The sequence below is a fragment of the Colias eurytheme genome, chromosome 7 (genome assembly GCF_061535395.1).
Source record: "Colias eurytheme isolate Ceu_HAF_F1 chromosome 7, ilColEury1 Martin Lab GWU primary, whole genome shotgun sequence".
NCBI lineage: Eukaryota > Metazoa > Arthropoda > Insecta > Lepidoptera > Pieridae > Colias > Colias eurytheme.
Window position 1 is genome coordinate 9,969,390 of NC_142986.1, and position 15,131 is coordinate 9,984,520.

The 15,131-nt window shown below is 34.4% G+C and overlaps 1 protein-coding gene across 1 annotated transcript in view; it reads left to right on the plus strand.

Moving 5' to 3' along the window:
- The window catches only part of slpr (mitogen-activated protein kinase kinase kinase slipper), a 58,910-nt gene extending 45,593 nt beyond the window's left edge, over positions 1 to 13,317 (plus strand). The window contains exons 5-13 of the mRNA XM_090103663.1: positions 1,846 to 2,032; positions 2,445 to 2,615; positions 2,983 to 3,129; positions 7,354 to 7,461; positions 7,901 to 8,036; positions 8,756 to 8,873; positions 9,453 to 10,063; positions 10,351 to 10,509; positions 11,345 to 13,317. Of these exons, the coding sequence (XP_089959789.1) occupies positions 1,846 to 2,032; positions 2,445 to 2,615; positions 2,983 to 3,129; positions 7,354 to 7,461; positions 7,901 to 8,036; positions 8,756 to 8,873; positions 9,453 to 10,063; positions 10,351 to 10,509; positions 11,345 to 11,402 (1,695 nt within the window). The 3' untranslated portion in view covers positions 11,403 to 13,317. The remainder of the gene's footprint in view (positions 1 to 1,845; positions 2,033 to 2,444; positions 2,616 to 2,982; positions 3,130 to 7,353; positions 7,462 to 7,900; positions 8,037 to 8,755; positions 8,874 to 9,452; positions 10,064 to 10,350; positions 10,510 to 11,344) is intronic.
- The last annotated feature ends 1,814 nt before the right edge of the window (positions 13,318 to 15,131 follow it).

Below are 15,131 nucleotides of genomic sequence, written 5' to 3' on the forward strand. Positions count from 1 at the left end.
ACAGTCTGCACTTTTGCAAGTTGTTTCCTTTTTTGCAGAAGTAAAACAGTTACAGTAAAGTAGTTTAATGACCAATTGCATTTTAAAGGACCCATCACAGTAATTTGATGATCATTCATGCATTTTACATTTATACGAATATATTTTCACATTTAATCACCGAGAATAAACATTGAAATAAAACTAATAAGTATCTGTTCATTCATCTAAATATATTAGCTAATTATTTAGCTTTATGTATATAAATATTGTTGACTAATAAATAATTATGTTCTCCTATCGCTTACATAGGAATGCAAAACCATAGAAGAGGTTAGTGCTAGCTAACTCTTTGTGTTGTATGTAATTGTTTTATATATTATGCTAAATTAATTAGAAATATATGCATGTATTTATAGTATTAATTCATGAAATAGCAAATATATATTTTTTGGTCATGATTCTAGAATTTTGTAGTGATCTGTATGTTTATGTAGATATTGATATTGTTAGCAAGGTTTAATAGTTTAGATTGTTGTAAAAGTTCATTATTTGTAGCTGTGTTGTTAAACTAAATATGTGTATGTATAAACATACACATATTTAGTTTTACAAATAATTGTATGGTATGATTTATTAAAGTATTTATTTATAGTCATAAATGTAATGAGGATAATAGTAATATAATTATTTTGGTTTTGTGTAAAAGTAGCGCCTTGTTATATCTTATATATAAAAATGAATCGCAAAATGTGTTGGTAAGCGCATAACTCGAGAACGGCTGAACCGATTTCGATAATTCTTTTTTTATTATATTCCTTGAAGTACGAGGATGGTTCTTATGTAGAGAAAACGTAAATATTATGTACCACGGGCGAAGCCGGGGCGGACCGCTAGTCTTTATATATAAAAATGAATCGCAAAATGTGTTGGTAAGCGCATAACTCGAGAACGGCTGAACCGATTTCGATAATTCTTTTTTTATTATTTTCCTTGAAGTACGAGGATGGTTCTTATGTAGAGAAAACGTAAACATGTACCACGGGCGAAGCCGGGGCGGACCGCTAGTTAAATATAAATTTAATAATTCAATTACATATTAATAATACAAATTCTTCATTTGTATTCCCCTTGACATTAGTTTTATTAATATAAATATTATCCTTAAAACTTCAACAACTCTTTCTAAAAGTTTATAGATATCAAGCATCACATAATTTACACACTTTTTGGTTAAAAATGTATTTACGAGGATACTGTTAGAATTTATAACAATTTTCTCTTTTAATAGTCTTTGTCTTATCTCTGAAATTTTGTCTCTTGGTACTTTATCCTCACAATTTTGTTTTGAATATCTATATTATAGATCTGGTTATTCTCTTGCAATTTTCTAGCAAATATAGTCACTAAAAGGCTTTTTCTCCAACACATGTTGGTTTGGGGACCATTTTGCTACTATTTCGTGTTTAATTTTTAAGGATCGGTTTCACACCTTGCTCATAATGTTCCTGGATGCCTATTTGACACTTGACGTAAATTTTCATGCATTGTTTGCCACTTTTAACTAATAAATAAGCTTATCAGAACACAGAAAGCTGTGAACCCGGCCCCTAATTGTACTTTTAAGGGCCGATTTTTCAATGCTTGGATAAAACTTATCCGTCCAATAAAGTATTACACGATAATATTAAAATGTCGCGTAAACTGTCAAAAACGGGCAATTAGAATACGTTTTTAAAATGGTAGTTTTATACATTATTCGACGAATAAGTTTTAACAAAGCATTGAAAAATCAGCCCTAAATCTGTCCATGTGTATATTGTTCCTCTGTGCCAAATTTAACCATGGCAATATCAATGTTTCCAGGAGCTAAGATGTCGCGAAGAGGAATTAACTCGTGCGCAGCTCCAACAGCGGCTCGTGGAACAGAATCTCGCGCAGAAAGAGAGAGAGCTAGAGATGAGAGAGATAGATCTAGCGGCGAGAGAGTTGCATATATTGATCTTCGCGAGTAATATGTCCCAGCAGCCGCCGCAGCCTAATAAGAGGAAAGGTTGGTGCTTTTGTTCAGCTTAAAATACACCACTGATATACTACATATCAATTACTAGTTAATTTTGTTTGTGTGCAGGCTGTTTATGTATTTCCCAAAAATGTTGAAACAAAAATTAATGTTTTTGATTGCTATACTGGCAATGTTCTTGTTTAATTTTTTAATAATTTCAAGGTCCTTAGATTAAATTTGTCTTTGTTTACCTCGATTACTTCAAATTTAGATGCTTATTATCCTTATGTCTTAATTTTTTTAATTTTTCCTATTTGGCGTTAAATGTCTAAAAAAATAGAAATGGTCCTTCGAGTCTTATCTATTCTAAACGATCTATAACGGTTGGTGCATTATAAACGCTAAACAAAATAACAATTGATCCTTCGAGTCTAACCCTTCATTTAAATACTTCTTTCAGGCAAATTTAGCAAGATTCGTCTGCTCAAGAAGGACACAATATCCTCGCCGCTCGACTTTAGGCACACACTCACGGTGCGACCGAGCGACGACGAGGCGAGCGTGAAGCAGTTGGTCGCAGTCGCGAAGGACACGCCGCCAGGGTCACCGGCGATCATGCGGGCGATCGCACGTGAGTGGCCGGCCTTATTTCTGTAGATAGTGGTAATGGTGGAGATGAGATTACAAAGCGTGCAATTATTTTTAACCCATTGAGCTGATGGATTAATGTAGTAAAGATACACTGTTTGAATTTCTCTAGGATCCGTCGAATGGCGTCTCTTTTTACTGTGTTCGTACTGCACACATTAAAGCCTTTTTTCTTGCATTAATATGTATTTGTTTGATTTTTTTTAAGCTTGTTAACAATATGGGTATTTTTGACAGAATTTAACCCATTGAGCCCCGAACGGCCCGATCGGACCACGACACAATAGATTTTCTATTGTGTCTGTGATTCCGGGGCCTGAGTTATTACCAGTGTATGTTTGTGTTCGCAGTGCCGGCGGACGGCGTGAAGGGCAAGACGTGGGGCCCGTCGACGGGGCACACGCGCACGCGCACACACCTGCCGCTGCCCCGCCCGCACCGCCCCTCCACCTCCGCGCCGCACCTCTCCCCCGCGCGCCCGCCCCGCGCCCCGCCCGGTCAGTGCACACACACACACACACACTCCATTCTGTTGGCTATACACACTCGATCCTGTTCTCTATATACTATCGATCCTGTTGACTATATGCATTCGATCCTGTTGTCTATATACAATCAATCCTGTTGTCTATATACAATCGATCCTGTTGACTAAACACAATCGATCCTGTTGTCTATATACAATCAATCCTGTTGACTATATACAATCGATCCTGTTGACTATACACAATCGATCCTGTTGTATTTATACCATCAATACTGTTAATTAAATACAATCGATCCTGTTGTCTATATACAATCGATCCGGTTGACTATACACACTCGATCCGGTTGACTATACACACTCGATCCTGTTGACTATACACACTCGATCCTGTTTACTATACACACTCGATCCTGTTGACTATACACACTCGATCCTGTCGGCTATACACACTCGATCCTGTTGATTATACACACTCAAACCTGGTGAGTATATACTCTCAATTCTGATCAGAATTATCGGTCCTGACTACGAGTTCTAACACGAGATTCTGGTGAGTATTCATACACACTCTTGAGTATACCCACTTTGCAAAACTCACATACGTTCTACGTATGTAATATTTACTTTTTTTATTTCTTATCTTAATGAAATTGCAATATTACCATAAATTACTTTTAATTATAGTCTGTTACATATATCTGTGAGATTGTGCTACATTGGTTAAGCATTGGCAATTTCAATAAGATTGTTAACTTTTTATGAAATGTGTTTTTCCAATATTTTATTACAGGTATAATTTCTAGTCAATATGTTAGTGCATAAGTTATATTATTTAAGTTAAAGACATATCTTCAGTTTAGATAAAATTATGATAGTGTACCCTTAGAATTACAGTGACTTGATTCATATCTATTTTTATTATTATCCATGGCTTTTGTAAATCTTGTATTATAATTTTTTAATGTTTGCAAATATTTCGTAGTAGATAAGATTTTTTTAACAAGTAGTGCAAGTCACTGCAATTCCAAGCGTACAACCAAACACACATTTACTCATACGTCGATTTTCCAACAAAAGACGTGGGCGTTATAATAAGCGAAGTGGAAGAGACGAAGCGAAAGCCGCGCAAGTCGAAGTCGCAAGTTCGAACCCCCAAAGCGAAACCCACCACTGCGGCAAAACGTTGCGGTTCCCATGACGATCTGCTCCGAGACGCGCCAAAACCCCGGCTGCTCTGCCCCATGTTCCCAACCCCCGACCCCCCGGACCTGCACTACGACACGGTGTTCGGCCCGACCCCCCCGACCCCGCCCGTGCACGAGAGGAGGAAGGGCTCGCATGGAGATGTGCGCAACTTTTTGAAAAGTATTCGGTCGAATAGTCTCGCGGGGTTACTGGCGGTGGCGGGGTCGCTGTCGTCCGATACGACGGAGCTGCTGAGGGACGAGTGACGTGACGTGGCGTGACGTGTCGTGTCGTGATGTCATGTTATGTGGCGGTAGGGCAAGGCGTGTTGCGGGAGAGCAGTTGTTATTTGTAGATGCAATAATACATGATGTTTAAAATTAAATAATTGGTATGAATAGTTTTGATAATTTAAAAAAGTTATTCACTTGAAAATGTTTTATTACAGATTAATGATTGATGTATGATATGGCAAAAGCAAATTAATTAGTATGTTTTGGTTTATTAAAAATTTAAAAGTAATCTTTATTTGAACATCCGAATAATTTATTTTGTATGCTTTTAGAATTTGGTGACGTTTGTATTCGAAAGGAATACGTAAGCGAACACAATTCATTCCAAAATGTTTTACAAGCAAATTTAAACTCTAATCACAGTACACTAAGGTATGTTTCCTTATGTTTCCACAACGCGCCGTTGCCCTACGTCATCAATTGTATCGAGTCTAAATGCGTCAATAACAGTACAATCGGGTTGCCATATACAGAACATATCATTTGTGTGAAACATTCCTCGCGATTGCATTTTTTAAATTATTTTTAAATATTTTTTCTCACAAACTCGCGCTCGGTAAAGTTACTCGTCCTTCGGCTCGTAGATTATGTACATACAGTTCCAAGGTTTATACTAGTGTGTAAGGTTAAAATAAAAATAAATAAAAAAGACTTATTTACTTAAGCTAGGTTTAGGTTAGGTTAGATTTAGTCCGTTTTTTACACGCATGAAATATTAAACGAATTTCGTACGCAACGGGATGATCTTTTTGTACTCCACGTGTTTTTCACAGTTGTTAAAGCCGAAGCATTTATCTCGATTATCGACATTAGTATAATGTTAGTGTAAGTCATAAATTACTGGCAAAACGCAATATATCCAAGTCTCATAGTCATTTACAAGTTTTTTTATCTCTTAAACGTTGCCAGTAATTTATTAGTTAATTTAGCTAGTTTAAATATAAACGTAAGATCTGTATTTAAGGTTTATTTTAAAAGACTTGACTGAGAATTTTTAGGTATCTTGCCAATTTGTACGGACCCTGGCACAAGTATCGGTCGCGTAGAGTCGACAAAAAAAGTTAAAACACAAAAAATGTACTCGATCGTGATTGATCCTGTGTCCAGTTGAATTTTACTAATTTTGACCCATTTTTTGTTTATTGCTGCTCTAAAGGATCTTCAGACAATCTGCCATATCCTTGTAAGTATTGTTTTCTCAAAGCTATGTTTAATAAATTTCGTATGAAAATGTTCAAAACGTCACAAATGTAGTTTAAAGTGTTGAATTGTGGCAGATGTAGGTATTTTAAGCGATTATCGTATGTGATGTGTCCAGAATGTTTGTGCGTGTTGTAGATTTATTATAATTTTGTAATTTTTTTTATCAGTTTTATTTTTTTGTGAATTGTAAGCATTTGTTTGCTTCCAGCCTGTTTTATTTTTTAGTTAAGCGCTATGCATGCTTATCAGTTCATAGTTACGCTATATACGGTACAGTATAGAATCTTATATATGTATTTGTTGTACTTACTCGTTAGTATACATCGCTTTGTCTTACACATGTCATATGGCACGCTTTCAAATGTTTACAATGGTCTAATGAAATGTTTTTGGAAGTCTGTTTGATTCTACATTCCATTTTGAATAGCGCAGTTTATGAATACAGCAGCAGTTTGTTAAAGACTCCCCGCATCAGACAGGCTTTCAGGGCGAGACTAGTGTAGAAGTAGGTACTGAATGTAAGATAGTACAAAAGATTTCCGCCGTAACATTCGATAACATAATGTTCCTGTGGTGGTGGACCTTACCGAGAGGCTCAAACGAATTGTCGAAATGTCACCAGAGCGATGATAATCTATATTAAGGCTCTATTTGTAACTTAATCGAATAGAAACTCTTTGGTGATCCGGTTCTCTAGTTTATACTTAATTTCTTTTATATATCAATAAACCTTTTCCATAAAATCGATTCTGGTGTATTCTTTTAACATGGGACTACTAATATGCTAACCCACCCCCTAACCGAGTGAGACCGTGCCGATATCAATAAACAAGTTAAAATTATATGAGGTGAAGGTTCAAATGAGAACAGTGAATAGCTTTGGCTTATCTAATCGGGACGCGAAACGATTGGAGGATAACTTTTTAACAAATTGCGAAGTTACAAGTCTCGTGCCATGACAAATGTATTATGCACATGTAAGTATAATAGATTTTTTTTATTATTTATTCCGCTTTTTATGTTGCTTTGAACTGTTTGGCATGCGTAGTTACGTTTTATATCACGCGTTTTTATTTGCACATTCATATTATATTATATGCAAGCACAAATGTCGCATTCAAAATGTACTCTATTAGATTGTAGAAAAGTAACCAGACAAATGTAAACCCTAAAAAAATGTATGACACTAGTGTAGTGAAATTAACGTTTTCAATAAAGATAAATACCTACCCTCTTTTAATACTGTTTTGAACTCATGTTGTTAAAATTATTAATGATTTCACCCTATCATCGGTTTCACATTACCATCATTTATTTGATCGCACTGTTGAACCGTGAATTCTAAAACTACCCGCATAATAGCTGTTTAATCATCGGCTTTGTATTATTATAAGACAATACCCAAGATTAAACGATATTTTTTTTAATCCTACTTCATTTTGTGATTTTTTTATACAAAAAATTAGATCTTATAATAATACATCGATGTTAGTTGCTAATTATGTTGTGAGCACGCACCTAGCCGACTAACGCCTATGTTTCTATTCACATAGGCTGTTTTCCTTACACAGACTTCAGCCCCGAGGACTGGGGTCCGGAGTTCCCGTTGAGCGCCGCGTCGAGATACACGATACCGATGCCCACGCTTTATAGTACGGAAGGTGAGGGTTTTTTGTGATTTTTTGGTGTTTTTTGTATGAAAAATGGTGGTCTAGTCAGACGGTTTGCTATCTGTAGGGATAGGATATACCTGTACAGTTTTCTTAAGTAGATTAACATACAAACTGAAAATAAAATATTCATATACAAACTTTTTCAAAAAACATCGATACTTGCTAAATATTTCATTTAATATATTTAGAGATCTTTAGATTGTTAACACAAGATTTCGTTCATTTATTTCAAAATCGTTCTTTATGAATTAGAATGTAATTCGGTCATTTATACAAAGCACTTTTTTACACTTTTTCAATTTATGAATTCAATTGTGACAAACAAACAGACAAGTTTATCCTGGTATTTACAATAATAGTTTATCATTTTATTAACAATTAACTAAAGCACTATATTTAACGCTAATAATACACAAAAAACTTTCAGGTTACAAGTACAAAAAGCCGAGTATAATCGAACTTGTATTATACAATATGGCGGCATTACTAGGAGGTGTTGCGGCCGGATATGACGTCAGAGTGTCTAACGTCAGCCCGTTGCATCCCACGTTGCAACCGCATCGGTGAGAATGTTTAATTGCTTTTTATTTGATAAGAAAATTCGTATTAATCCATCAGGCCCCGGAATCACAGACAATAGAAAATCTATTGTGTCGCGGTCGGATCTGGCCGTTCGGGGCTCAATGGGTTAAATACTTACTACATACTTTTACTCTTATTGATTTCTTGGCGGTTCTAGTTTTTGGGTAAAACATTTTGTAAAGTACTAAAATTTGGCTGATTTTAATACACATTCATTCGTCTATTTTTGTGTGCACACAAAAATAGACAACATTCAAATTAAACTTTTTCTCTTGAAATAATGACAGTAAATTTATAAATAATCTTATTTATTATCTATGATGTTACTGAAGACTAATTTTATTCTCGCTAGCATGGGGTCATAATGTTTAGTAGTAACTTTCAGGACTCACTACACTTAATTTTCGTTTAATTTTTTTGAAGTGAAAACTTCTTTAGCGGCGTTGGGTATAAAATCTTATACTCGCGTCAGGACACGTGGCTTGATCAAAAAGCGTAAGACGGATTTTTTTTAGCCCTTATATTCCATGCGTAAGACGGATACCATTCCAAAATATCAAACATGCTGAACGTTAATAATCAAGTTTTCACTTCTGCCGGCACTCCCGGAGTGCAACCCGTCTTTTTTTCCAATGATATTGCTATCACATACTATTTATTGTTATACTGTATTAAATAATAATAAACATTATAATTTCAGTGCGGAACTAGAAACGGACGCATTACTACCGGCGTACGACAGTTTCGGTTTCGCGCACAACACGTACCACGGGCCCACGAGGCACTTGCGGGCGCCGCTCACACATTTAGCTGATCCTGTACGTATACATTATTTATTATTTATTTTTCTTTATTGGAAAACATACAGAGACAAAGACAGAGATATATAAAACAAAACAGATCTTATTAACTAAAGATACATGAAAATGTCTCCTTATGGTGTTTTCTCTGTGAACATATATAGCAGTAGGAGAGACAAGGAAAACATACCTAGTTATTTAGTTACTTATTTCTCAGTGTTTAGGTTTTAAAAATCTATATTTTTGTCATGTTCTATTCTTATATGTTTATGCAAAGTACGATGTCTTGCTGGAAGCTTATTCCAAGCTTTAGCTTCATTTGTTATAACTACGTGTTGTGACAATTTCTTATTAACCCATTGACCACCGTAAGCCCCGATCGGGGCGCGACACAATAGATTTTCTATTGTGTCTGTGATTCCGAGGACTGATGGATTAAAAGCTTTTAAGCTAAGCTAATGAAGCCTTTTGATAAATAAATCGTTGTTATAGTAATTTTATTGACAAATTGAAAAAAAGAAAAAAATCTATAATAAAAATCTTGATAGCTGTGTACTCTACAATTTCCAACATAATTGATACACGATTTCCTTCCAGATAACGAGCCTACAAACCGTCGAACCGAAACCGCTCCGTTTCACGGACTCCCCCTCCCACTACGCCCACCCCTCCCCCTCCTCTGGCTACACCCACTCTGCCCAACCCTCAGGCACTTCTGGTCTTGGCACCAACTATACCTCCACACAACCCACCCCCTCCCCAAGACGGACCTCTTCCACGTCAGACCATTTAGCAGACCTCTACCATAACTATAGGGAGAACTTCCCGTCCCCGTCGCAAGATAGGGTCCAAGACTTCTATTATAGACCCGAATATCCGTACGATAGAACAGCGGATTATGTTGTCAAACATCCGTATTATGGGTACGATGAATGCTCATTCGAGTATAGGGAACCAACGCCCGATTATAGACAGTTTACCCATAGACGGACGCCGTCAAATTCTTCGACATCCAACTCGCATCCCGAAGAATTTTCGCCGTCAAGACAGTTTCAGAAATATCCGAAAAATAGAGAAGACTATAGAAGTCCGAAAACGGAGTATCCGAGAAAGAATGACTATTCGCTGCCGAGGGATTTCTACAGGGAACAAGCGGAGGTAGAAAGACCGGCGAATCTAGGGTTGGAATTAGCGCCTACTAAGTTGAGGTAATTATAATAAATACACTTTTTTAGAAACCATTGAAAAATAGTCAAAGTAACATAACAATTTATTAGACAAAATGGCGTGTACAGCTATTAATGAATATTTTGAACGTGAATGTGTGTTTAGTTGTCTTTCTTTCACCTCGCAGCGTAGCACCGAAAGAATTTTTCAAATCGGACCAGTAGTTCCCGAGATTAGCGCGTTCAATCAAACAAACAAACAAACTCTTCAGCTTTATAATATTAGTATAGATTAAAAAATACATAATTTATAACTAAACACATTACAGGTCAAGTCTAAAAAAGTACAAGAAATCCTCCGCGTCCGGGGGTAGTTCGGGCGGGGGTACTCCTACCAACCCCACACCACCGGACAGTCTTACTAGCGAAACGGACAGCTCCTATGTGTCCGCTAGAGACGTGTCGAGTGGGAGCCAATCTAGAGTCAGGTAATATCAAATCAAATCAAATCAAATTTATTTATTAAACATACTTAAATACAATTACAATTACAATTTATTACAATGTACAATTAATATTCATGTAAAAGTATATATGTAAATATAAAAATATAAGTAATATTATTTTTTGACGTGACAACGTCTTATAATTCGATAGAGCCGGTTGCACGCACGAAAAAACATGACTCATGCGGCGTTACCTCGCTCTGAGGCGTTCCATGTAAGGCTTGAAGTGCAAGTGAGAGCGCGGAACGAGCGACAAAGAAGCACAATCGGACGTTGTCACGTTCAACTATCGTCAGTAAACCGACTTTACAGACAACCAATTTTTTTTAAACCAAAGTTTGTTAGTAAGAAAGGTTGAGTGCAAAAATGGTATGGTAAATGCAACAATCGATTATGGCTTAACAAAGAATTGAGGAAAGTACACAATCGTAAATAAAAAACATGAGGTCCTAAATATTTTAGCTTGAGGTTTATTTGGAAAGAAGAATAATATTTAGTCGACTCGACAAACAAAAAATAATAAAATATGTGTACAGGTTACAAAATAATACAGAAAGTAAATGAAAAGTAAAATTGCTGCACTGATTTGTCCTATTCTTAAACTCAAACTCAAACATTCATTTATTCAATTAGACTACTATTTAGTAGCACTTTCGAATCGTCATTACATAAGTATTTTTTACATTTACCACCGATCATTCACTTTAATTGACAAAGAAACAACACTATGTGTTATCAGCATTAAAAGCGCTACTTCTATTATTAAAATATGTATCAATACATAAAATATAAACATAGAATAACCAATACATTACAGATTCAGTCCGGAAACGATGGAGGGTCACCTTGAAAGGCGACCTTCGAGGCACTCGTAGCGAAGGCTCAAGAAGTTCGACGACTATCTCGTGTGACGTCGGACTGTTCTACTTTCCATGCATCCGGGATGCTACAGAAACATCGAGGATGAATGGGAAATATTGAGGATGCTTCAGTAAATATTGAAGATGCTTCGGAAATGTCGAGGATGCGTAGGAAATATCCACGACGCATCAGAAAACATCATGGATACTTTACAATTCTCGGATATGGCATATTTACGTAGCTATCGAAAGGTGTTTTGTAAAACATGTTGATTTGGATTTGCAAGTCAATGGTGACAGCTTTGACTTTCAGAAAACAATGTACTTTCTGAATATTATTTTTCTGGATATGACACTTTTTAATGATATATATTGACATGAAATCGATAAACGTATGGGACTGATGTTATAGACTTCTGATATAGTTTCAGTTTAAATATATTCAGTGTATGTTTTTTGGTTGTGTGTAATATTTAAGGTTAAATAAAAATTTTGGAAGAATAAATATTTCATATGTATAAATAAGTAAATGGGATCAAAACTTTAAATCAATTCTTTGTGTTTATGAGTTTAATTGTTTCAAAATCGAAGAGAATTATGTTATCTTTCGACTTTTACAGACATTATTTGAGTCGGTAATGTTAAAAATCACTACATAGTATAAAACAAAGTCGCTTTCTCTGTCCCTATGTATGCTTAAATCTTTAAAACTACGCAACTAACAAGAGGAAGGTTAGTATATAATTTATTATGTTTTAGACAAAGCGGGCGAAGCCGCGGGCGGAAAGCTAGTAAATTTTATTTAGCACCTTAAATATTTCACACATTACAGAAAATATATGACGAGTTACGAGTTGTAGTCTTTACCACGAAATTAAAAACGTAGAATGCTTAATTGAATATTTTTAACGTAAAAAAAATAATTTAAACTTTTATAATTACTAAATTTGTCGAATATTTTATTGAATTTGGTTAATGAATATCTTAGTCATATTGTTGTCCTGTTCTTGCAGTGTAAAATATATGAAGTTAGAGCAGGACAGACCTCAATTAGTATTTTAATATAGAGATTGTGTTCATTATAATATTGCTTTTTTTTAATGTAAATTCTTGAGAAAAAATTGGGCTTTTTAACATAGATAACAAGTTACTTACATTCCGATTGATTTAATGCAAATAAAAGTAAAATGAATCTCGTCTCAATCGATGACTGACAGAAAAAATACGCATTTTATTCAAATTTATAAAAGGGAGGAATTCTTATCTCAACCCCAATGCAACGTAACGTTTTTTTTCGCAAAATCAAAATCAAGACAAGAATACTGCGAAACATGGATAGGATTTAATTAATTTTACATACTTTAGACGTTAAAGAATCTTACTAAAAAGCGCCAGATTTCGATATTAAAAAGTGAACGTTCAAAAATCATGTGCATGTTAAGGCAGCTTTTATCAAATACGGGATTTGTGATTAAAATTTATAAACGATATTTATATTGTGACGATAGAATATTTTTGTGAAATCAAAGTCTTCAGAGTTTGAACTCGGATGTAATATTTTAATTTTAGCAAATAAATTATGTAATAATTATTAGCCTCGAATATCGGCTCGGGAAAATCGATAAGATTGGGCTTAGTAAGTTTATTTATCGAGTTAAGACTAGCTATCTGTATAAATTTAATTGTATACTCTATATATATATATGTTAGAGTTAAGTTTTGAAAACTATCGAAGACGACACGAGCATTTTTTTTTTCGAAACAATTTTTTAAGCAATATATAGGCACAAAAGTATATAATGTACAAAGTGTAAATACCGCGGTGTACAAGCTTCATTAATTTAACTGGCATTTATGTTTGTTTCTCGTAAATAAATAGTACAAATATGTTAAGGTATATAATATTGTAATCGTTGTGTGTATATTTGGAACTTAAGGGCTTGGTCTAGTAGTGCAAACAAATGCATCCTGTCATCCTATATGTAAATAATACAAATGTACTAAGGGAAAGTTGCTCCACTTAATTTTTAAAAATTAAATCAATCGTATAATTTAATATTCGTAATAAGTACCAAAAATGACAATTTGAAACAATTTTCGTGAAAATTACACCGGGTGATTTTTTTTTATCAGTACACAAAATTTGCGAATACTTTCTATTGATATCTTCAACTTCATGTTTATATAACTGATCAACTTTTACAAAGAAATTTGGACGAAATATAAAAAAAATAAGCTTTCCATACAAAATGCATAACTCTATACATTTTTTTCGACCTAAGTTTCTTAGTGAAAGTTGTTCAGTTTAACTAATAAAACGGATAAACAAATTTTGTATTTAATAAAAAAAATGTAATGTTTGTGTTAAAAAATTATAAAATAGAAAAATACGCAAATGAAAACAAAAGATATTTATTTCTGACTAGCTTCCGCCCGCGACTCCGTCCGCGCGGATGTCAGTCTTCGCGTCTTCTACAGATTTATTATATTATGTATTATGTTATAATACATATATAGATTTATATTGATAAACCTAATAAATCTTTTGCTAGCATTCTGATGCTTTATCGGTTGCACTGGATTTATCTCTTTTTTTTCAATCGCTTGAATGATATTAGTCCGGGATACATCGCCCATTTTTGCAAGTGATTACTATCAAGCTAATTTTTCGTGAGTAGCTTTATTTTGATGAGATGCCCAATAATTTCATGTACGAAACTCTCGATTGTGGTAGCTTACAGAGGTAACAAGGATAAAAATTTTTGATTTGACGGTTCTCAAATATTTATTACGCAATTTGTAGGACAATATGTCTGTTGAATTATTTAAGTATTAAATAAGTGAAAATAAAAAAAATCTGCTGGTTAGTAATCATTTATGATGACTTCGTTATCGATACACATTGGAAAGGGGGACTCTTTGATCAAACCATAGATTTTGTAGGACAAATATTTTTTCGAATAATTTAGATAATTATCTTGAGATTGAACAAAAAAAAACATTCAGTTAGTAATTAATATTTGAGAACCATCAAATCAAAATATTTTATCCTTGTTTCCTCTGGTAGCTACCACAATCAAGAGTTTTGTACATGAAATTATTGGGCATCTCATCAAAATAAAGCTACTCACGAAAAATTAGCTTGATAGTAATCACTTGCAAAAATGGGCGATGTATCCCGGACTATATAGGATGGGTCCTTGATGGGCATCGAATGCTGAAGTCTCGAATCAATCAATTCTGACAGTAGGCAATTTATGTAAAATCCAATAATGGTCCATCATTTTATTTTGCATACTTTTACGTTACATACTTTTTTATATATTCTATTTTATATATTCTATTTTTAACGAATGATTCACTCCAGTCCAAACAGCAAATAAGCAGACTTCTGCTTCTGCAACGTTTAGTTGTCCCTGAATTTGGAAAAAATAGTCATGATTCTTATCTATGACAAAAGTGTTATTTTTTGCATTGTATTTCAAATATTAAATTTTTTTTAACCGCATCTTCCGCATTCATGTCTTTTGCCGGAATTAGACATTTAACTTCTACTAGTCCCATTTTCCCTTTTTGATATGGGAGTGTATAAAGTAAATTTTTTAGATATTTCTCGTTATACTTTTAAAAAGTTATTATTGTCATTTTGCTCATTAGGTAAAGTAATTTCGATATCAGTTTTAAGTTTTTTGATACCTGCAATAATAACGTCATAATCGCCTGCACATACTTATCGATTACATT